The following is a 25,458-nucleotide window of genomic DNA, read 5'->3' on the forward strand; positions in this document are numbered from 1 at the left end:
TCAGTTTCAAAATTATGTGCATAGAACTTCAGAAATTCCTTTTACAACATTATTGAAATCACTCATTAACTAGTCTTTGTATTATTAATAATTCTTGCGAGAATCGAATTCAATTTCTTTCCATTTTTTTAATTCCCATGGAATATTCCTCATAAATATCTTGGTATGCCCTTGGCGCCTCCCTTAGCTCAGTCGTTAAAGGCGCAGCAAATCAAGACCATGCTAGAGGTGGCTGAGTGCGATTCCCGGTCCGATCTTGGAATGTTTAGGGGTTGGAAAATATTTCGACTTCCCTGGGCATAAAGTATGATTGTACTCTGGGCTCTACATTTTCGAAGTTCTAAAATTATCTCGAGTTTTGTCTCTTTTATACAACGTGTTCAAGGCATCATTTCTATAACACCTAGCTAGACTATCAGCACAAAACAAAAATGAAAAAAAAGCACGCTTAGAACGAAAGGTTGGCTGTGGGTTTTCTCGTCGTTGCTGTGCTCATCACAATCAATGAAAGTAACGACGATAATCGAGATGAAACGAAACCTCCTTTTTCCTTCAATACCTTTCACCGACACTCTATCACCGCTCTTTCAATTTGTTTAATATACGTTATGTCCTGTTTTCGTTACTTTTTTTTAGATAAATATGTAGATGGACCATAAATTTGATTTCAGAGTTAACAAGTCAATTATGCGTTTGGTACGATACTTTAGTTAATAAGCTACCGAACGAAGTCAATGAGAACGCGTGGTATGAAGGTTTGCACCCATTATTCCCAAAAACAAAAGAAGCGCTCCAACAGAATCAATTTTTATCTTCATCCGATAGGCCGAAGTGAATTCATTGGCGTTTCAATGCGTTAGGCCGAGTTTAGAATCCGTAGGCCGAGTTTGGCGTCAAGAAGCAGTGTTAGATTTTTGACAATATCTCAACGATTGGTTTCTTTTTATCAAATCTTACGGTACGTACGGAAAGGTAAATAAATTTGGAAGCCATCAATAATAATAACATTCCGTTTGGTGCTAAACTGCGCTAGATTAGGAACGACTAAGTGCGGGTTGTGCTTAATAGGCCGGAAATGGGGTAGTTAACTCTATTCAATTAATATTTAAGAAAATTGAAGTATTTTAGGCATTTATATTGTTCACAAAAACAAACGTAACTGTATCTCAGTATACAACATCCAAAATATGCGAAAAGCGATGCTAAAGAATGATATAAAAACCCGATTTGTTGGGACGTAGGCCCATTTCAAATATTACTCGAGATATAAACCCACGATTTCGGCGTAAACAAGTCAATTCAAGACCAACAATTGAAAAGACCTCAACTCCATTTTGTAAACAAACCTTACAACCATTTTCTCGCAAACCGAAACCTACAATCGCAAACCTAAAACACAATAGAATAGAGGAGAATTTCCCCTACCTGTTCATGTTGTTGGTTTGCGCTGGCGGACTTCGGTTCGCGGCAAAATGGCCTTACAAGGTTTGTTTACAAAATGGAGTTAAGGCCTTTTAAATTATTGGTCTTGAATTGTGCGTTTGGTACGATACTTTACTTCAAAAGCTACCGAACGAAGTCAATAAGATCGTGTGATATGAATGTTTGCACCCATTATTCTCAAAAACAAAAGAAGCGCTCCGACCGAATCAATTTTTATCTTCATCCGACAGGCCGAAGTAAACTCAATAGCTCTTCAATGGCGTTTTCAATGCATTAGGCCGAGTTTAGAATCCATAGGCCGATTTTGGGGTCAAGAAGTAGTGTTAGATTTTTAACAATATCTCAACAATTTGTTACTCTTTATCAAATCTTGCCGTACGTATGGAAAGGCAAATAAATTTGGACGGCATTTGCAGTAAAAACAATCTATTTTGTTTAAAAAAAATCCACTTGAATAATAAAGGGTTGTGCTTAGTAGGCCCAAAATTAGATCTAAGCCCTACTCAATATTTCATTTGAATTCCCCTCTTTGGGACCCAGTCGGAAATTCCCTCAAAACTCTTAAGAATTCAACTAGGAATTCCCTTGAAACTACCTTCAAACTAGCTTGAAGTTCTGCGAAGAATTATTTGGAGCTATCCTCAGAATTAGATTACCATGGAATTATTATCGATATTCCATTTGAACTCTCCTCAGAATTCTCCTTGTTTGATTGATTGATTAATATTTATGAGATTTTCCACAGTTTCCTGGAACATACCTTTCCTATCAGTTGCAAGGACGTGGCCAGGACAATCCTTAACTGTTGCAGTGATATTTGTCTTTATCTGGGAGATAGTAATTATTTCCTACTTACTATCTGTCCTGTGATAGATATCCGTCTTGCTCTTAATAGTTTTGAATTCGTACCACCTACGATATTGTGCAACTTGTTCGATACTAATGCTAATGAGATTTTCCACCGTTTCCTGGAACTGCTAGTCGAATTCCAGGTAATTGAGGTACTTAGGTATCCAGTTGGAAATCCTTTAGAATTATCCCTAGAATTCTGCTACAATTATCCGCAAAACTCATTTGGCATTCTCATCAGAATTATGTAGGTGTAAACAATTTTTCTTAGTTTAAAAATTTGTTGCGATCTTGGATCCTAATAAATTTTTAATATTAAAATGTTTTAGTTTGTTTCGTTTGGGGGGGGGGGGGGCATTGGTAGTTCCGTTCGATTTTTTTTCTTTAAAGCATTTGATTTTTTCTGCTTATAAAATAATTTTTACTGGTCACGACAAATTATTCATTGTTTTCACTGTGTAAATCAAAAAAAGTGAATCAAATACACTTTCATGATCCAAAATTAGACTATTAACGGAAAAACTAGGGGGGCACACAATACAAAGAACCGGTGTGTCGGAGTTAAAACACATGCAAAAGTACTGAAAGTAATTAATGACATAATTAATTGTTATTAATTGACAATAATTAGAATTAATAATTCGTACTTAATGTAATTAAAACTACTAAAAATTTAGTTAATGTAATTTAATTACGAAATGTCAACTGTAAATAATACACAAAGTTTTGCTCTGCGTAATTAATGTGATTAATGGCAGTAGTTAACGAAATTAATTTAATTACAGTCGTTGCCTGCGTCGGAGTTTAAAGTTATTGCGTGCTCCTAGCAAAAAAACATGGCGATATGCTTTAGATTTTCCTCGATTCAAATCCCGACTAGTTTCGACTTTACGACATAGGAGCAGGGTTGCCAGGTATCCTGAATTATCAAAATTTATTTTGATCTTTTTGCTTCATCCTGATAAAATGATAAAGGCGTCATTTATCCGCCCGATTTATCCTGATTTTAAATAATTGATGCCCACCCCCCGTTCACCACTTCCAAAATTTCCGACTTTTAATGACAGTGACGACTTTTTTTTTTGCTTGACTTCAAGGCTTTCCTCACAACCACATAAACCCCAAACACCATCCTGATCAATCCCGATTTATTGTATCGTAAGTCTCCTGATATTTGAAAATAATACCAGGCAATGAAAAATCTAACTGATGTGCTACTTGAACACACCCGAGGGGGTGACACATTTAAATCTCAATACGAGATGCTCCAACAATCTCGCACCAGCGAATCAATCTTTGAAAAATTTTCTTTCATTAGTAGCATCGCGCATCATCTTTTTGCAGGAAATCTTCAGAATCGTCATCAATCTTCTTTCTATCTACTCTACGTGTGCGCAGCTATCAACAGCAAAACACAATCTTTCCTGCATCGTAGATAGAGTCGCGTCCCTCGACCACACCCTTCCCTCCAGCCTCCGCTGGTGGCATTTGTTATGTCTGTTTAAAGCAATTTACAGCCTGCTCTTTGCGGTAGGTGGATGGGTCCAACCAAAGCTGATTTAACCTAAATTAGGTCAGTCACCTTAGCGATTTTAATAATGTGAAGCAAACCACATCACCACCAATGAGAAAGTGCAAAACCACAGGGTCGCGAACGTGGCCGGAGTTCGAATCCAGCAGGATGGGATGCAATCCTTTTGCCACCCCTTCCCCGTCGTTGCTCTCAGCGAACCACCCGTACCACATTTTCGCATTCATTCATTATGGAAGCAATAAGGGTTTCTCAGTAACACGGACATCAAAGCGAAACGAGTGTATTTCGTGTAATTATAGGCTCTGGTGACGACTGCTTCGTTGTTCGTATATTGCATCGGGACGAGAGGGTTCAAATGCGGCAGTGTGCCGTCCGTGTTTCTAATGGAGGGGGATTGTTGTCGATGGTTCAGGGGTAGGGATTACAACTTCTTCGCTCAACAATGAACACTCACGCGTTTAAATGGGAGTGAAATTAATTTAAAATCCTTTTGTAACGTTTCTTGTCGGCGCGCTAGAGCGACCTGTGTAAACTAATATTCTCGTAGTAAAAAAGGAATTAAATTAATAGTTAGCAGCTTTTTACCGTGAAATGCAACAATTTCCATGAATAATTAAATCCTTCAGTGAAATTCGCTAATTAACAAGGTCGTGCCCGTTTGGTCACGAGCTACCTTCTTTTTTGTTCTTTCTCTGCAACTGCCGTGCATCAACTATTCCAATATAAACAGAATTGTGAACCTGCTACTGGAAATGAAGCAATTCGACACCTTATTTTCATGGGTACTTGAGTGTGGTGTACGTTTACATCGGTAACCCCTTCCTGGGAGAAAAGTGATACGGAAATGCTTCTTCAGCAAAAAGTGTTTTCGTATCAACCCTTGATATTCTTGATTCGGTTCACACCGCTACGCTGCAGGAATCGAGCAAGTTCATATACTCGGCGTGGAAAATGAGAGCTGAATTGATTTCTATGCAATCATGGAAGAGGAAATAATGCATATTGTATGGCAAATTCTTTGATCTTTCACCCTCCGCTATTATTATTTTTTTTTTGTGTCGTGGTGCAGTTGTTCGACAGAAAAAGCAAACTTGATGGATAGAAAATGTAAAATCAAATATTTCAAGATCGATCGATTGCTCTACTAAAAATCTTTTATCGAAGACATCATATCAAGAAGACTGGTAACTTTGATAGAATTCAAGCGACATACACAGTAGCGCTGCACTTGAGTGAAGATAGAACTAGCGCATAGAAAAATCAGGAAATACATAAACCTTTCTTCTGAGGTTGTAATCTTTGAGCAGAAGATGATGCTTGTTTCATAGCGGTCGTACAGTCATATCATAGTTTTAGGCCAGAAAATGAAAATTATATTATTGTGAAACGATTCTCGTTCTCAAAAGAAGAACATTCTGTGAAAGTTTGAAAGTATCTTTAAGCATGTTTTATGTCTACAAGTAAAAAAAAATAAAAAATAATGAATTTTATTTCAAACCAACCATGTGCATAGTTGGAAACCATAAGATTGTCTTATCAAAGCATTGATTCTAGTCCAAATATGGACTAGATATGGAGTTCCAAACAGTCCGTGAAAGATGTACTACCCAAATTTAATATAAATATATTCTATTTGAATTCCTATGCTATGAATCACTGTAGTAATTATTATTTACACATAACGCAAAAGCAATCAATAAATTTGATTCAAGTTCTATGAATGTCATGGTAGTCTAGGATCAGAAATTGAAATAAGTAAGTAATGTAACCATGTTACATTCGATATGTATCAATGAAGACGCAGGGTAATCTAGTCGTATTGGAGTAATCAGCGAAATTTCTAAACATGATAATTTAAAAAAATCGTAACTCAAAAACGAAGAAAAATACATCGCTGATTTTTTGATATGTTGTGTAGAAAAGCCTAAATTTTCAAAAAAAAATATAAAAACGTGTTACGCCCATTGTCTACAAACCATGAAAACCATAAAAAAAAACAATTACAATCAAAATTCTTCTATACAAAACTCTAATTTTCAAAAAAATATATATTTTTTTCTGAAAACTATTTTTAATAACCTTTCATTTGATATTTTGATCATTCAAATCGGTTCAATGTTTCAAAAGTTATGATTTAAAAAAAATGCCGTTTTTGGAAAAAATAGAAAGAAATCGATTTTTGGACCACCCTTACAGGAAAATGGTCACCCTAATGTAAAAATAAAAAAAAATACGGGTCTATTATTTTTCGATAAGGAACAAAACTGCCAATTGTTACGAAATTCTGAGAACCACTATATCGTTTTGCTATGGAATGGCTGTATATATGTATACATCCCTCAGGATTGCACCTGCATGACAATTACGCCAATTCACTCGGTCCATGGCTGCTTAGGGGCTGTTCATAAACTACCAAGACAGTTTAGGGGGGGGGGGGGGGGGGGGGGTGACCATTATGCACGGCCCATACAAATTTAAAAAATTTTATATGGACAATTGTCTACGCAGGGGGAGGGGGGGTCAATAATCAAAAACAAAAATGTCTACGTAGTTTATGAACAGCTCCTTATCTCCAATTTCTTGACCGTCCCACACTTTCAAGATCCTGCTCCACTTTGTCTAACCACCTTGTTCGCTGTGCTCCTCTTCGTCTTGTACCGGCCGGATTCGAGGTAAACATTATTTTTGCGGGATTGTTGTCCGGCATTCTTAAAACGTGTTCCGCCCATCGTACCCGCCCAGCTTTCGCAACTTTCTGGATACAGGGTTCGCCATAGAGTTGCGCCAGCTCGTGGTTCATCCTTCGCCTCCATACACCGTTCTCACATACCCCGCCAAAGATGGTCCTGAGCACTCGTCGTTCGAAAACACCCAGTGCTTGCAGGTCCTCCTTGAGCATCGTCCACGTCTCTTGCCCGTAGAGAACTACCGGTCTTATCAGCGTCTTGTATATGGTACATTTAGTACGGAGGTGAAGTTTACCCGACCTCAGGGTCTTGTGGAATCCGTAGTAAGCACGACTTCTGGCAATAATATGCCGACGAATTTCTCTGCTGCAATTGTTATCCGACGTCACCTCGAACTAATCTCCGTCGATTGTCACGCTTCTGTCTATGCGAGCAATACTCGGTGCCTCCAGCTAACAAATATTTTGTCTTCGACGTATTCACCTTTAATCCAACCTTCTCTGCTTCACGTTTCAGCCTGGTGTACTGCTCCGCCACGGCCTGAAACGTTCTTCCGACAATGTCCACGTCGTCAGCGAAGCAGATGAACTGGCTGGACTTATTGAAGATCGTGCCCTGCATGTTAAAGCCCGCACGTTTCATAACACCTTCTAGCGCAATGTTGAACAGAAGGCATCGAAAGACCATCGCCTTGTCGAAGTCCTTTGCGAGTTTCAAACGAGTCCGATAACGCACCCGATATCTTCACCCAGCACTGTACACCATTAATCGTAGCCCTGAACAGTCTGGTCAGCTTCCCGGGAAACTCGTTCTCGTCCATAATTTTCCATAGTTCTTCACGGTCAATAGCATCATAAGCGGCCTTGAAATCGTTGAATAGGTGGTGCGTAGGGACTTGATATTCACGACACTTTTGGAGGATCTGCCGCAACGTAAAGATTTGATCCGTTGTCTATAAAACTGGCTTGATAAGTTCCCACAAATATGCTTGCTAGCGGCGATAAACGGCGAAAGATGATCTGGGAAAGCACTTTGTAGGCCGCGTTAAGAATAGTGATCGCTCGATAGTTCTCACATTCTAGTTTGTCGCTTTTTTATATACTGGACATATTACTCCCTCTTTCCACTCCTCCGATAGCTGTTCTGTATCCCAGATCCTGACTATCAGTCGGTGCAGACAAGTGGCCAACTTATCCGGGCCCATTTTGATAAGTTCCGCTCCGATACCATCTTTCCCAGCTGCTTTGTTGTTCTTTAGCTGTCGGATAGCATCCTTAACTTCACCTATCGTGGGAGCTGGCATGTCCCCCTCATCGGCTGTACCGACGAAGCCATTCCTCCTGCCGCCTTGGTCCTCCGCCTCTGCGCCGTTCAGATGTTCATCGTAGTGCTGCTTCCACCTTTCTATCACCTCACGTTCGTCCGTTAAGATACCCCCTTCCATATCCCGACACATTTCGGCTCGCGGCACAAAGCCTTAGCGGGATGTGTTGAGTTTCTTGTAGAAATTGCGTGTTTCTTGAGAACGATACAGCTGCTCCATCTCTTCCAGGCGGCGCTTCTTATCCCGGAAAAGATGGGTTTGCTGTCTTCGCTTCTGTTTATATCGCTCCACATTGTTCCTTGCGGGTTCCTTGCTGCAGCATCGCCGCCCGCGCTGCGTTCTTCTCGTCCAAAACCGTCTGACACTCTTCGTCGAACCAATCGTTCCGTCGATTCCGCTCCACGAACCCAACGGCGCCTTCAGCAGCGCTGTTAATGGCTGCTTTCACGTCGCTCCAGCAGTCCTCAAGAGGGGCTTCGGTGAGCTCTCCCTCATCCGGCAACGTTACGTCGAGGCATTGCACGTACTCAGTTGCGACTTCGGGCAGCTTCAGTCGCTCCAGATTGTACCGTGGGGGGCGTCGGTACCGAATGTTGTTGGCAACGGAATGTTTTTGACCAGAAGGTAGTGGCCCGAATCGATATTTGCGCCGCGATAGGTCCTGACATCGATAATGTCCGAGAAGTGCCTTCCGTCGATCAAAACGTCGTCGATTTGCGATACTGCCTGCTGCGGTGATCTCCAGATGTACCGATATGGGAGGCTATGCTGGAAGTAGGTACTACGTATGGCCATGTTCTTAGAGGCGGCGTAATCGATGAGTCTAAGGCCGTTGGCGTTTGTTAGCTGGTGAGCGCTAAACTTTCCTATAACCGGTCTGAATTCCTCCTCCTGGCCGACCTGAGCGTTAAGATCTTCTTCTTCTTCTTCTTCCTCGCATTTCAAGTTTATTGCGTATGGCATATTGGCTTATTGTGTGCTCTCAACTTAGTGTTCTAGATGCACTTCCACAGTTATTAATTAAGAGCTTTCGATGCCTGTACCATTTTTGCATTAGTAATTGTGTGGCAAGTACAATCATACTCTATGACACGGGAAGTCGAGAAATTTTCCAACCCGAAAAATTCCTAGAACGGACCGGGAATCGAACCCAGCCACCTCCAGCATGGTCTTGCTTTGTAGCTGTGCCTTTACCGACTAAGCTAAGAGAGGTCCCAAGTGTTAAGATCTCCGATGACGATTTTGACATCATGGTTTGGGCAGCTGTCGTATTCCCGTTCCAGCTGCGCGTAAAAAGCGTCTTTATCGTCATCGTCACTTGCTAAGTGAGGGCTGTGCACGTTGATTATGCTGAAATTGAAGAAACGGCATTTGATCCTCAACAAGCACATTCTGCTATCGATTGGCCACCACCCAATCACGCGCTTCTGCATTTCGCCCATCACGATGACAGCTGTACCCAGCTCATGTGTATTGCCACAGCTCTGGTAGATGGTGTAACCATCCTTATACGTATGTACCGACAATCCCTTCCAGCAAACCTCCTGCAGCGCTATGATGTCGAACTTGCGGACCCTCAATAAATCTGAAAGAATGCGGGTACTTCTCAAGAAATTGAGAGACTTGCAGTTCCTCCATGTTCCGAGTTTCCAATCGTTAGTTCGTTTCCGTTGCTTGTGTCTATGCCGATTGTTACGGTCCGTATTTACATTGCTTGCTTCTTGTACTTTTGTTTTTTTTACGGCTGGCTTGTAGGGCCTGCACCAACCCCCATTGTCTCGCCGGGGGACCATCGTGCACAGCACTGTTTAGAGTCCCGGCACCAGGACGTTAATCAGCCGCTCCTAACATGGAGAACAGACGCCGTTTTGAGCCGCACCTCCATGTCAGCATACGACCAAGGTCCCACCGGGGTTGGTTACCCGATCTTCCCTATGGTTACTCGTACCCCAGCCGACACCGCGGGGAGGTAGGGAAAGAAGTTACTGTACAAGAGGCTAAGGACCGCTAGTGGGGTCTATTTTATACCTGCAGATACGCGAAGTATCAATGGTACGCATTGTCCAGCCGTTTACCAGCCAACTATATCTCGGGATCAATGGCACCATCATATTCATTGTCGCTGATCCTGCAGCACTCCTGCTCTACGTCCACAAAACTTTCAAGTCTACTTCCTTTGACGAACCACCTACCCGGAATCACTGTTTTCGTCATTAGATATCCACTACACAACAAAACGACAACCGAAACGATGCATCGGATACACATGTTGCTCAATGAAGAAAAATAACAGTCTGCGACACTCTCAACCTGTAACAAACAATTTGCCAGACTACTACGTCGTGTCGCACCATATTTTGTCAGTCAGCATTTCAATTGTGGTTTCGTCAGTTATAATCGAGAAATGTGGCACGTCAGTTGTCGCGTGATATTGATGACATAATGCAGCACTGGTTCTAACATAATAATAAAAATCCTAGACTCTGGGATATTGCTATTTTTCAGGTCTAAACCTGAATTTTTTATGTTATGAAAAAGTAACAAAAAATCTTCCTTTAAAAAAATATTTGAGACATCGGCCTTAAAATATTTATTTAAAGGTGCATTCATATTCAACATTAGCTAGGAAAAGTATTGTAAAATATCAATCAAATTCCGGATTTTTTCGAAGCAGTGTCACCTTGCTAGCTTGACCACACGGTAGTGGAACGTTGCAAATTGATGTCTAATTAATTCTGAAATCAAAAATATAATATTTTATTAATTTATTTTTTGCGGAATTTTTTCACCGCTGATGCCTTCAAAATGTGTTTACCTTTCCGTACGTATCGTAAATTTTTTTTAAAGAGTAATGTTGAGATATTGTTAAAAATATAACACTGCTTCCATAACCCCAAACTTGGCCTAACGCATTGTAACGCCATAGAATTCACTTCGGCCTATCGGATGAAGATAAAATTGATTCGGTCGGAGCACTGCTTTTGTGTTTTGAGAATAATGTAGCTTTTTAACTAAAGTATCGTAGCAAACTCATAATTGACTTGTTAACACCGAAATCATGGATTTATTTTATGTTTTCTGCTTGAAAGGCCCAATATGGGCGCTAAGGCTGAAGTAGTTCTCTACCCTAATAATAAAAAAACGAATTTTTCAGTGTTCTCTAAGACACTGGTAGGATATTCAGGGAACTATTCCATCCCTGCCTATACGTATTACAGTTTTGTTGCAACGTGTCATTATGTTTATGTGACAGCCAATTGCAAATTATAGAGTATGACTATATTCAATGATAACATAATTTACTGGGAAGAAATTTCACCGTGTACCGTACCACCCCGAATGATGAATTAATAATTAATTTGTCATTATTAAATTGCTTCATTTACAACGACTACATGAGTGAGACATCGTAGTCTACTGTTTGAATATTAAAACGTTACCCGTAAAGTCTCATACCATTCGATGCAAATTCATGTATCTATAGGGAGTACTGATACACCGTTGGTACTACAACCTACATTACTACCGACGAAACCCCATTTGAATATTCCCCATTGACTTTCATGAGGCGCAAAATGAGAAAACAATCGTTTCTCATCAATGCACTCAGAGTAAACGATATCTCTTCTTCCGCAAACGAAGCCCTTCGATGTGCGATATGCCATTGTGGAGAAGGACAGATTGAGACAGGCAAACACACTTGTATGTGTCTTCAATCGGAAATGTAAAGAGCGACACAAACAAGCTAAGTAGGATAAGGACTAAGGATAAGAAGATAAATCTTTTCTTTCCGTCAATGCCGGCATCCCCGGGCAGCTTCTTGAAGGGTTCCCGAAATCCGATGAAACAGAAGTGAATCAAGTATTTATGGCGTAGTATGTACAAGGCTTCCACAGTTGACCAAATCGTATCGTGAGAAACCCCCTTGGGAAGATCTCCCCTTTTCATAATCTTCTTGTTATTAAATTATTTCCTTTTCTTCTCGGCCAGAGTGGCCGAAGAAAAGATAAGGAATGAACAAACATCTTACGTTTCAAGCAGGACGTCTGTTTCACGGAGCGTTTAATCGTAGACAAATAACAACAGCTCTCCACATTGTCCTTAGATCCTGTGCGGTTCTTGACTTGTTCGACGAATGCGGCCGGTGAATTAGAGGGTGGGCTAATTCTCGTTATAATGTTTGGCTTTTCGCGTCTTATTGATGTCGTTGAGTCAATGGGAAGAAGCTTCTTGAGACGTTCGGTTGTCCTTACCGGTAAGTAAGTAATGGAAACGACAGGAAATTGGACATTAGATGATTTCTGCTAGCAATAATGATAATTACATCACTCGAAGCAGAGATTGATTCTTCTCATTCCGAACGCCTGAAGAATTTACCAATCAGTATGAAGTTTGCTTGTAGTGTTAAAGTTGTCAAGTACGGTGAACCTTTTCAAGTCAACCTACCCGTTCAAACCTGTTTCCCACAATAAATCAGAACAAAACCCTACCAAATTGATTGTACGCATCATTACAATTATGAATTTTATGACAAATATTTGTCATGTTCCGGTTTGGTGTTTCGCCCTTCGATTTAACAAGGTCTTCATAATTTACGCTACCACGTGTTTCCCGTTTCGATGACAGCATCATTAGGAGCACACCCTTCGCAATATCGTTGGGCAGGGATTTCCTGGTACATGGAACCATTCTAGAGGGAAGAATGCGTGTTCACTCCCGCATATCGTATAGAAATTGCGATAATCATGTAAAGCACACGACCTATTTGAATCTCCACGGGCACACTTCATGGTCATGTCGAATATGGAGGGTGCAATGATATAGTTTTTTTATTATCTGCACAATATTTACTTTTATCTCTCTTTTTTAAGCCTATGGCAAAGTATCAAAGAAACCCTTCTTCTATGTTTGTCAACGGTGTCGTCCTCGTCGGATGCGTGATCCGTTTCAAGTTTGCTTATAAAATAACTCCTCTTGTCGACAAGATTTTAAATCCCGGCCTGCCGGCCCTCTTCATAGAGGAAAAGTAAAAAGTAGGGAAGGGGTCGTGTAATTGACGGCCAGCGATGTTGGTTTTTGCCTAGAGGGGTTCTGTTTGAAGTTGGGTATTCCCTTGACGGAACTGTCTTTGTTGGGTTTTTGTCGTAATTACACAGTAATTGATATTTCTAATACGGCCTACATTATCAACCGTTTTAGAGTACAAATTGAACGATTGCGCTTTGTGGCGAACGGGCAGGTAGGGTGGTCCGAACTACAAATTAAGGCGACGATGGGGCATTATTGCACTCATTCATTCACAAATACCTACTGGTGAAGACCTGCAACTGTTGAGTGTTCTTCGCTGATGCGCACCTCGATTCCTGGAAAAGCAATTTAGGATCTTAGTGCGTTGACTAATCCGGTTTGATCTCCTAATATTTTTGTAAACTCGCAACGAAAGCCCTAGCCTTCTTGATTCGAGCATTCAACGGTTCGGTCTGAGGTCTACACTGAGGCAAATAAATCTTAAGAATTCCATAAAACATGACTTATGAGCTTGGACAATTTTGATTTCATAAGATACTTATGAATTCCATAGGTATGAGTTATTCAATCCATAAGTTCGACTGATGAGTAATTATCGTACAGCATGAGGCCGTACGAGCGTTGATAGGCGTGAGAACAAATCACGTAACCAATAATCTGAACGCTCAGGGTTTGATTCTTCTCTGGTACAATTCATAAGGTGTTCTTATGGAATTCTTACGTTCTTTTGCCTCAGTGTATGTAATCAGAGCATATCAGAGCGCCGTTGTTCTATTACAGCAACAGCGATGGGTTACGGTTTAACACACGATCAGTTTAACCTACCATCTTGTTGATTACAATGAAGAACAGTAGCGATTATAGTGACTACAAAAAATGGGGTGGATAAGCACTCCGTTATACAGAACGCTGCATATGAAAGCCTCGTACTCGACGAGCTTGGCGATTTTATTCGGGATTCCCTTACGCCTCAGAACGATCCACAAATTCTCACCATTGCTCAGTGATCCCAGGAATGCAATCTAGTGGAACAAAATTAATAACTCCAAAACGTATCATTTTAGGGACTTAGTGTTTTCGGCACTGTTTTTTTGAAAAATATTCAAAATGTATCTTTTTAATGTCTTTGACAAAGTTGTTTATTTGTCAAAAATATGAAACTCTTACGAAGACATGAGTACAGCTTTGAGCTTAGCTGAAAGCTGTAATCAAGTGATAGAGTAGTGATAGACAGACAGGGTGGACACTGAACCGGAAGAACCGGGAATTCGATTGGAACTTTAATATACAAGGTGACTGGTAATTCGTGTTACACCCGAGAGCAGGTAAAAGTAGACCACATTTGCAGCAAAAAAATGTACGGAAAGGTAGGTCGAAAAATCATTCCTCACCGAGTTATTGATCTATTTATTTTACATTGCCTAGCAACACAACCACTTTTTGCTCGGGTACTTGCGAATATACCAAAGCCCACCAGGGAGTAAGCATTGCTTGGTTACTATGATCAATCTTTGTTTACTAACCACTGTATTCAATTGGCGCCACAGGCAGAGTGGTTAGTAATCAAAGATTGATCATAGTAGCCAAGGAAAGCTTACTCCCTGGTGGGCTTTGGTAACTCATTTGGCAATCTCATCATAATTCTCTATCCAAAGCTTTGGAGTGTCAGAATCCTAAAATGGTGTCCAAGTTTAAGAGCCATGTTTTTTTTTATAATCTGAGATCTTTAAAATACGCCGGAAGGCGAACTGGAAGCCATCCAACCTATACGGCAAATTCGCTTCTTTCAAAAGAAACGTGTGCAGAAACGAAGATGTAACCTGATTGATGGTGGACGAAATTTCCACCAGCTATCTGTTAAATGCTCCCCGACAAAATCAAAACCAGAACTCGAAAGGGGGAAATTTCAATCCCACCCTAGAAACAATATCTTCGAACCAACTCATCTGATCCACTCAGAAGTACGTGACCTCGAAGAAATCACCCAAGCCTATCGTGTCACTGATTATGATGTCTCCTCCCGCATAGAAAAGAACCATTTCTAGAACAGTTCAAACTTCACTGACACCTTACTAGCTATGTTAACTTTATTCAAAATAGTTTTGTTATGGTTTATGGAATGTAATAAACAGAAAAGAAACATTACTTTCTACTGTTACAGTTTCTGGTATGTTCCAGCTACATTTTGTTAACTGACTAGTTGGTTCTAAAGCGTACTACCTTTTCGAACGTTAATGGAAATAGAATAAACAATTCCAACTAGAACCTTTTCTGATGTGGTTAGCCTAACCACCCATTATTCGTATGGTTAGGTCTTCGAAAACCTTAATCAATATGGTTAAAACTTTACCTAGGTAGGGTTCGATTAAAGTTGACTGAACCATTCTCATTATGGTTTTCACAGGAAGATAAACCATTTCCAATATGGTAACCGTATGGTTGTGATTTATGCGGGCTACCACCACCTAATTACACACGTTCAAGCGTACCAAGTTCATGATCTTATGTAGTTGTGGTACCTTCCGCAATGTACTACCAGAGTTGCGACCTATCACAATCACGATCGTCAAACAGCTGGTGATAGTAACGCTTTGTACATTCCTATCAATGTGCTCGTCGAAGCTCTCTCCATGACCATCCATCAAGTTGACGAAAGAAGTAAAAAGCAACTGGTGAATGTCGTCTTCGGTTGTGATCCATCACCGATCTGGTCATTTCCGACCGTGAGTCTGTAACTCACACAGTCGCGCCTACCGAGACAAACTTGGAATGCGTAGGCATTGTTTTCATTTTCTCCTGTCGTTTCACTTTTTCTCATGATCGTACTGCAGAAAACAGTGAAGTTTCGTTGTGCTTTTCATCATCAGCAGCGAGTGTAACGTTTTGCTTGTGAGCAGCGACCAGTACTGGTGATTGCTGTTTGCCATGGCTCTACCTCTCACTGCGTGACAAAACGTTCTGTCAGCGATAGTCGGTTGATGCGAAAACAAGTGTCACGTGATTTTCATGATATTTTGCATCACTGACAATCACGATCGTCAAACAGCTGATGGTAGTAACGCTTGGTACATTCCTATCAATGTGCTTGTCGATACACTCTCCATGACCACCCGCATAGAAAAGAACCATTTCTAACACAGTTCAAACTTCACTGACACCTTACTAGCTATGTTAACTTTATTCAAAATAGTTTTGTTATGGTTTATGGAATGTAATAAACAGAAAAAAAAACATTACTTTCTACTGTTACAGTTTCTGGCATGTTCCAGCTACATTTTGTTAACTGACTGGTTGGTTCTAAAACGTACTACATACCTTATTCGAACGTTAATGGAAATAGGATAAACAATTTCAACTAGAACCTTTTCTGATGTGGTTAGCCTATAGTTTCTTTGCAAAAAATGTATGGGAAAAAGTAAGATTTCGTATGGTGAACGCTCTTAACCAGCCATTATTCGTATGGTTAGGTCTTCGAAAACCTTAATCAATATGGTCAAAACTTTATCTAGGTATGGTTCGATTAAAGTTGACTGAACCATTCTCATTATGGTTTTCACAGGAAGATAAACCATTTTCAATATGGTAACCGTATGGTTGTGATTTATGCGGTCATCCATCAAGTTGACGAACGAAGTAAAAAGCAACTGATGAATGTCGTCTTGGGAGGTGACCCATCACCGATCTGGTCATTCCCGACAATCACGACCCTCATCTGTGCTCGTTTTGAAGCAGTTGCTGCTTTGCTTACTTATGTGAGTGTGTTGGTGAGTGAGCCCAACACCTTCCGTTTCATTTTGCCAGCTCTGTTTGTAACTCACACAGTCGCGCGTGCCGAGACGAACATGGTATGCGCAGGCATTGTTTTCATTTTCTCCTGTCGTTTCGGTTTTTCTCATCATCGTACTGCAGAAGTCTTCACTGTTTTCGATGTACTTTACATCATCAGCAGCGAGTGTTACGTGTTGCCTGTAAGCAGCGATCATTACTGGTGATTGTTGTTTGCCATGGCCTTATCTCGCACTGCGTGACAAAACGTTCTGTCAGCGATAGTCGGTTGATGCGCTGAAGAGTGTCGAGCAGGCTTCCAGTGCGCGCGCTACCGTATGCGAGACGCAATACGAATAGTCTCATAATCATAGCAGTCTCATGCGCAAGAGATTTGTAGCACTCTGTTTCTCTCTCTTCAGTTTTGTCGCATCTCACATTCTCATAATGTCTGTGTGTCGCACTGTTTTGTAAGCACAGCACATTGCGTTTCATGAGAACGAGTATCATGCGACGTCGCGTGAGCCGAAGCTCATGCGCTTTTCGCAATGAGACGTCGCTAAGCGACGTTTCAATGCGACATCGAAATAACAAACTCAACTGAAAGACCAACTCGTGTTCTTGATGTGGGGAAAGTGTTGTTTTGTTTTGGAAACGATGGAAAGCGACCTAGCTACTACACTCTTATCGAAGATGGAGAAGAGGTGTCGGATGGTTATGACCAACAAAGTTTTCCTAGCGGCAATTTTCGTTGATTAAAGGATTAACTTGAAAAATAGCCCATTCATAACGAAAGAAGTTAGAGATGTGGCTTTGGTAAGCGAAATGTACAATCAAGTTGTGGTTTATTTGCTCGTTAATATGCTTTTTTTTTAATTTCACCGAGAGTCCACGGTACTAACACTAGGACTATTTAGAAATCTGTCGTCGCAAATCGATTGTTTCAATTCAGCATCATGGTGGCTGATATGAACTATCCTGTGAGCGCAAACACATCTGAAGAATTCAGTTGCTGCCATAATAAGTTTGGTGATTGACAGGTATTCAATACAATTCCTGAAGCAAGAAGCTTAGCAACAATCCGTAATACAGATATGACACAAATTGTTCCTAAATTTATTACTTTAACCTTAATCCAGCATTTCGTACCAAATGAACTGAAAGCTTCAGAGGCTTCCAAAAAATCTATTTTAGAAGATTTCCGCATAAGGACTTGTTGAAGGACACATAGTTCCACAGATATTCCGGTATTATTTGGGTGCTAACATGTTAACGGTATCCCAACTACCGTAAGGTTGCCATCCACCGCTCACGTAGCCTTCCTTTACCTTCTTTTAGCATCCTTTCGACAAGCCATTGCGTCTTCCTAGGATCATGAGTGATGATCTTACGGTGATTCCAGTATATCTCTGGAACCATGTGTTGAGTCTGCTTGAATCTATACTAGAAGATATTTCTGGAACCATCTAAAAACTTCACCCCATTTCAAAAGATACATACGAAAAGGGCACACAAGTCTTCTGTGAACAAACCCTTGCAGTCCCATATCTCGTCACCCGACAACATCACTTATGATGGGACCGCGAGAGTCAAAGCATGCGAAACAGCGCACGGCGATGGCGCCTTGAGAGAGCGCATTGAGATGTTTCAATGAAACAGTCGCATGTGATTGAATACATGCGTCGCATTGAGAGAGCAATGCGATGAGACAAACAAAAATTGAAACGCTCGAATTTGTTGAGAGCGTGTACCTTGTCGCGCGCATCGTTCTGGTCTCTCTTTTGTACAATAATGTAGCACACCATGGATTTGAGAGTCATGCGACGCTCCGTCTCACAGCTCGCTGTCGCATTTGTGTACGCGTGAGATTTCCGGAAGCCTGGTGTCGAGTGAGTGTCATGATATTTTGCATCACTGTGTACTACCAATGAAAACAAATGGCCAATGTACCATCGATGAAAACTATCAAATATCCCCCTACTCCAGATCAGTCATACTTTGGAAATGGTTTGCGATTCAGGTAAGCTTCGCATGTCCAGTTCTACTGTTGTGGTTGTTGTTTTTGTTTATCTGCACGCCCATAGGCTCTTGTCCAACAGCAAGTTGTTTAATGTCGTCATGCGAGAACCGCTTGGTTGACCCCACCGATACCTCCTCAACGGCGAATTAAATTTTAGAGATTGAGCAAGGCCTTACTGGCCTTACAAGAACTGATCGGTAGGCCACCCATCGCATCGGGGCCTCTTGTGACAACCTAGTTCAAAAGAAAGACGATGACAGAGATTCATCTGCAAAATGACCGGATCATTGATGATGGGTATATGCATGATGTTGGACTCACGGAATGTAATTGCATTGGTCTGTTTCAATTAATCCTATACTATTGCGCCAAGGCAACCGTACATAGGTCCAGATCTGATGGAATATTTGAGGTTAATACGTATCGACTTCTCCCAAAAGTACAGGGACTTCTATGAACATATCTATGTCCTGTGGATTTCCCATCAAGCCTATCCCTAATAAAAATTGTATGGTTAATTTTCTTAACGACGTGTTCTGGGTATCATCCAAACCATTTGTAGAATAGTTCAATGATTTGGGTTATCGTTCGTTTATGGTTATTTTTTATTAGGGATACCCAATTGAAACTAATGACTGGCAAGGAATATCGAGAAAAAATACAGGTGAACCGGAACATTTTAAGAGATTCATGGTGCAGAAAATACTTACAGGTTTTTCCTTGAAATTTATCAAACCCATTGGTTAATGGAGTAAACAAAGTAGTTAACCTTAACAACGATTGGCAAAACGTCAACACTCGACAGTGATGCCGTATTGTTTGTGTCCTACTTGTCAACGTGTGCCCTAGCGTGCGAACAGTGTGCCATGCTGTGTTTCGCCACAGTGTGCAGTGTTAATTACCCCGTGATATTGCCCATAAAAGTATATTAGTCCCATCTGGAAAAACAGTAAGCTGAGAAAAGCACTGTCTAACATTTATTTCTACATAGGCACTTATGGATGGGTCAACCTAGTTTTGTTATTTTTCACGATATTTTCTGTAGCTTTTAGCGCACAGTGTAGTTTACAATCGATTTCAATGGATAACTCATTTCTGACAAAAATACATATGGGACTGTTATGCTTTTATGGGCAGTATATTTAACTGTTTATATGGAACCGGGAAAAATATTTTGAATACCCGGGAAAAAACAGGATTTTTTTTTTTAATTCAGTGGCCAGAGTCACTTCAGAGCCACCGAGTTGACGCCATTGGCGAATCATGCCGAGATGTTGATGGCTAGACGTTGAAACTTGAAGATATTGTTCGAAGTGTTCAATCCAGCGTATCCGTTCGTCAAAAGGAACGGTAAACAGCCTTCCACTCGTTTTTCTTTCCATCTAAAGATTTGGCTTGGAATCGCAGTAGGCCGCGCTTGAAAGCTGACATGTTTTTCTTTTGCTGCGTATTTTTCGTCAGCGAATTAAATATTTATTGCTTTAAATTTGTTAATTTGTGTGCTAAAATTTAGTTTCAAGTGTTCATAAAGTTATGATTTAGTGATATATCGTGTTTTGACTGTGTTTGCCTTGAGTGACTTGGTTGACCTTAAATCTAACCTCCAAAATCTACGACGCAGCTTCAGTTTCATTGTTCGGTGTCGAAAATTGCCTCCCGGGAGCCCGGTTCTGCGAGTTCGGATGTCACATTTTCGACGTGTAGTTCTGTTCTATTGAGAGATTCATCACCATCGGCGAGTTTGAACCCGGTCCGGTTGGTGAATTAGCCCGGGAACGTGCTGATAATGTGTCCGTCGCGAGTGTTGGTGATGATTCGGTGGCCGATGTTGCCGTGAATCAGCAAGTTTTCCGCTATCGGTGTCGGAGATTGTGAGCAATATGAAAAATGCCTCGCTGATTACGCCCAAGACTGGACGGGTGGTAGCTGGTGGCCGCGAAAGGTTCCTGGGGAAAGCACTAGACGTGAACCTCCTCCCAGATGACCATGGCAATACAAGACAATTTGCGTTCGTCGAAAGAAGTATTACGACAATGGTGAATCACGAAATGAGATGCAAAGCGTAGAGAAAAACAAAACTACGGAACCCATGGATTGGAGGATCAAATTAACATGGTGAGACCAGTCCAAATACTTTTTATAATTTAAAAACATAAACTAAATACGTGCCAGGATTCAAAAGAACATGTTGAAACTGTAAGTGTGTGTATAATACTAATATCCAATTGATAGAGGTAATACATACATGCGGGGCTTATTGTAAGTGAAAGTAACCTCGGAATGGGCGTGACTCTCCAGACATTCTGAAATGGGTTACTGGATCTGCAATAGAGCTATCACTTTCTAACTTCCGGGCTAAAGCTGTCTACAATGACTATATATGCGACATTGTAGAGAGAGTTCTTCCATTAACACTGTCGGTCAGTGGGGGTTAGAGGGAATACACACACATCTTTAGACTTTGGCTTGCTCAGGCCTCGCAAGATACGGATATCCCTGGTTGTTGCAGCTTTCTCGACCAGAGTTCACCACCGCTCGCTTGTTTTATTTGTTAGACTTCCTCCTTAGAGTCGAATACCGTTAAGGGGACTTTTGTTTCAATACCGCTTTATCGAAGATATACCAAGAAATCTATTGATGGGGTACCTTCATTGATCTAGATCTTGTTTGATTTTGTTGTTCGAATCACTTGGAGTTCTCCTTGAGTTTCTCTGGATTCTGAAGGTTTTGTTTGATTATGTCCTATACCTTCTGCTGCTTCCTGTTCAACATTGCGCTAGAAGGTGTTATGAAACGAGCGGACTTTAACATGCGGAACACGATCTTCAATGAATCCAGCTAATGCATCTGCTTCGCTGACGTTGTGGACATTGTCGGAAAAACATCCAAGGCGGTGCCAGAGCAGTATACCAGGCTGAAACGAGAAGCAGAAAAAGTTGGATCAATGGTATCTGTTGGCTAGAGGAACCGAGCGCGATATACCAGAAGTGCAATAATCGACGAAGATGATGATTTTGAGGATTTTTTTTTTTTAATTCTTTATTTAAGAGATTTTTAGCCTTAGGCTAGTTCATCTCTAGATTTTGAGGAGGTGGATGAATGTGTGTACCTCGGATCGGTGACGTCGGATAACATCTGCAGCAGAGAAATTCGGAGATGCATTATTACCGGAATTCGTGTGATAGTTCTCTATGAGACAATCTGCAAGCACTGGAAGTTTTTGAACGACGCGTGCTTAGGACCATCTTTGGCGGGTTATATGAAATCGATGTATGGAGGAGAAGAATAAACCACGAGCTTGCGCAACCAAATGTGAGCCCTGCATCCAGAAAATTGCTAAAGCTGGAAGGGTACAATGGGAGGGACACATTGGAAGAATGCCGGACAACAATTTTGTTAATAGGGAGGTTACGGCTTAGGGGCCTCCCTTAGCTCAGTCAGTAAAGGCACAGCTATAATGCAATATCATGCTAGAGGCGGATGAGTTCGATTCCCGGTCCGTTCTCGGAATGTTTTGGGTTGATAAATTTCTCGACTACCCTAGGCGTAGAGTATGATTGTACTTGCCACACATTAATACAAATACAAAAATGGTGCAGGCTTAGAAAGCTCTCAATTAACAACTGTCGAAGTGCTCAATGAACACTAAGTTGAGAGCCGGTGTAATAAAGTCAAAGAAGAAGCCATAGGATACTTTTGGTAAACGTTATTGGTAAATTATCAAAGTGACAAATTGTTCAAGTGAATGGACCTCTTCGTTCGACTTGCACTGATTTAAACTCATCACAACATTCTAACCTCTACCTAAAAATTTAAACGAGTATGATTCCTGCGTATTTATGCGCATTTCTTCATCCGTTAAATGAGCAATGGCAGGATTGGAAGTCTTGGGACAATTAACCGTATTCCGTTTACGTCTCTATTAGCACTCGACAGGTTGCAATATTTCTCATCCTTCCATTTACTAGACAATAACTACTGCATTATGCAAGAATTCGCAGCCCCATCATAACGTTGCGTGAATGTTTCGTGAATGTGTGGTGTTTTCGCACGTGGTGACAGTTCCCCTAGTAGATCCTAGAATGACACACCATTCCCAAAGTGGTACCTATCATTTGCGGCATCAATTATTAATTCGCTTTTCGTTTTGTTCTCTTCTATCAACAGTGTCCCACAACCCCTATAATACATCGGATATGCCGATGCCCTCGGCGAAGGAGCAAACGCTGATGTGGCAACAAAATTCGTACATGGGTGATTCCGGCATCCACTCGGGTGCGGTTACACAGGTGCCATCACTCAGTGGCAAAGATGACGACATGGAGGAGGATCCACTGATGTTCGACATGGATCAAGGTTTCTCGCAGAACTTCACCCAGGATCAGGTGGACGATATGAACCAGCAGCTCAGCCAGACACGCTCGCAACGTGTACGAGCCGCAATGTTCCCCGAAACTCTGGAGGAAGGCATCGAAATTCCATCGACACAGTTCGATCCACAGCAGCCCACAGCGGTTCAGCGATTGTCTGAGCCATCGCAAATGCTCAAGCATGCTGTTGTCAACTTGATAAACTATCAAGACGATGCAGACCTGGCCACTCGAGCTATTCCAGAGTTGATCAAGTTGTTGAACGATGAAGATCAGGTTGTGGTTTCCCAGGCTGCCATGATGGTGCATCAGTTGTCCAAGAAGGAAGCTTCACGACACGCTATCATGAACAGCCCACAGATGGTCGCTGCTTTGGTGCGTGCCCTGTCGCAGAGTAACGATCTCGAAACGACTAAAGGAGCTGTTGGAACGCTGCACAATTTGTCACACCATCGCCAAGGTTTGCTGGCAATTTTCAAATCCGGTGGAATACCAGCTCTTGTTAAACTGCTCTCATCACCGGTTGAATCCGTGCTGTTTTACGCAATCACAACCCTTCACAATCTGCTACTCCATCAGGATGGTAGTAAAATGGCAGTCCGTTTGGCTGGTGGCCTACAAAAGATGGTAGCTTTGTTGCAGCGCAACAACGTCAAATTTTTGGCCATTGTGACCGATTGCCTACAGATTCTTGCCTACGGAAATCAAGAAAGTAAACTTATTATCCTTGCTTCCACCGGACCGAGCGAATTGGTCCGCATAATGCGCTCCTATGACTATGAGAAGTTACTTTGGACAACCTCGCGCGTGTTGAAGGTTTTGTCTGTTTGTTCAAGCAACAAGCCAGCCATCGTTGAAGCTGGTGGCATGCAAGCGTTGGCCATGCATTTGGGAAATCCATCACAACGTCTCGTTCAGAACTGCCTTTGGACGTTGCGCAACCTCTCAGATGCCGCTACAAAGGTTGACGGTTTGGAAACGCTCCTCTCTGGTTTGGTCACTGTTCTGGGCTCATCCGATGTCAACGTTGTCACCTGTGCTGCCGGCATTCTTTCCAACCTGACATGCAACAACCAACGGAACAAGGTCACCGTATGCCAGGTTGGTGGTGTCGAGGCTCTCGTTGGTACCATCATCAACGCTGGGGATCGTGAGGAAATCACAGAGCCAGCTGTATGCGCACTGCGGCACCTCACATCGCGTCACCCAGAGTCTGAATCCGCACAGAACATCGTTCGCAACGGCTACGGACTGCCGGTGATTGTGAAGCTACTTAATCCGCCATCTCGTTGGCCCCTGATCAAGGCCGTCATAGGGCTGATTCGTAATCTGGCACTCTGTCCAGCTAATGCAGCTCCATTGCGAGAGCACGGGGCAATCCATCTACTGGTTCGACTGTTGTTCAAGGCTTTCCAGGACACACAAAGGGTAGGTTTTACCTTGGAAATTGTATGCATAAATTTAATAAAGATCCATCCTTTACAGCAACGCTCATCGGTGGCCACCAACGGTTCGCAGCCTCCGGGAGCCTACGCCGACGGTGTACGCATGGAGGAGATTGTCGAGGGCACGGTTGGGGCGTTGCACATCCTCTCGAAAGAGGAACTCAACCGGCAGCTAATCCGCCAGCAGAACGTTATTCCGATCTTCGTGCAGTTGCTCTTCTACAACGACATCGAAAATATTCAGGTGCGTGGAGCCATTTTGGACGGAACATTTTTGTTTCTTCATCATTCCACAGGTTTCTCGCTTTCCCCACCGTTGACATTCCCAGGTCATGCGCACGCGCATTGATTCGTTCCCCTTTAATGCATACCTACATACACCATTTTCCCAGAATGGGCGTGCATGGCGCCAATGTGTTATATACATATGGTGGTACCTATGTAAAGTTTTCCCCTTAAAATGTCCTTGCAGCGCGTTGCTGCCGGCGTTCTGTGTGAACTGGCCGTCGACAAGGAAGTGGCTGAGATGATCGAAGCCGAGGGTGCCACCGCACCGCTGACTGAACTGCTCAATTCCGCTAACGAGGGTGTTGCCACCTACGCGGCCGCCGTCCTGTTCAAGATGAGCGAGGACAAATCCATGGACTATAAGAAGCGTTTCTCCAGCGAACTGACCACCCTGCCGGTGTTCCGCGACGATACGATGTGGAACAACGGTGAACTCGGGATAGGGCCGGACTTGCAGGTAAGAGCAATCGTAAAAGCTGTTATGTTGTGTATGTAACCTATAGTGTTGGCGTTCGTTCGAAGGCGGGGGACCGGGTGTAAATAAAGAGGTCCCAATGATTTCCAATCGCTTCATGATTATGGGTAGTATGATTGTTTTTCGTAGTATGTTATTGTTATCGTTCGTATTCAGTTGCTGGGATATTGTGACGATAGGCTGAACCCTGTCGTTGGTAGGTTAGTAGCAGAACTATAATCGAATTGCAT

The 25,458-nt window shown here is 41.9% G+C and overlaps 1 protein-coding gene across 3 annotated transcripts in view; it reads left to right on the forward strand.

Annotated features, from left to right (window-relative positions):
- Window positions 1-25,458, forward strand: part of arm (armadillo) — a 109,824-nt gene that overhangs the window by 60,183 nt on the left and 24,183 nt on the right. For all 3 annotated transcript variants that reach the window (XM_065218981.1, XM_065218982.1, XM_065218980.1), the window contains exons 3-5: window positions 22,818-24,448; window positions 24,506-24,709; window positions 24,938-25,210. In XM_065218981.1, coding sequence (XP_065075053.1) covers window positions 22,818-24,448; window positions 24,506-24,709; window positions 24,938-25,210 — 2,108 coding nt within the window. The remainder of the gene's footprint in view (window positions 1-22,817; window positions 24,449-24,505; window positions 24,710-24,937; window positions 25,211-25,458) is intronic.

Source organism: Ochlerotatus camptorhynchus, unplaced genomic scaffold, assembly GCF_037179485.1.
Source record: "Ochlerotatus camptorhynchus isolate MF236.1 unplaced genomic scaffold, CSIRO-AGI_Acam_v1.1 ptg000096l, whole genome shotgun sequence".
Lineage (NCBI taxonomy): Eukaryota > Metazoa > Arthropoda > Insecta > Diptera > Culicidae > Ochlerotatus > Ochlerotatus camptorhynchus.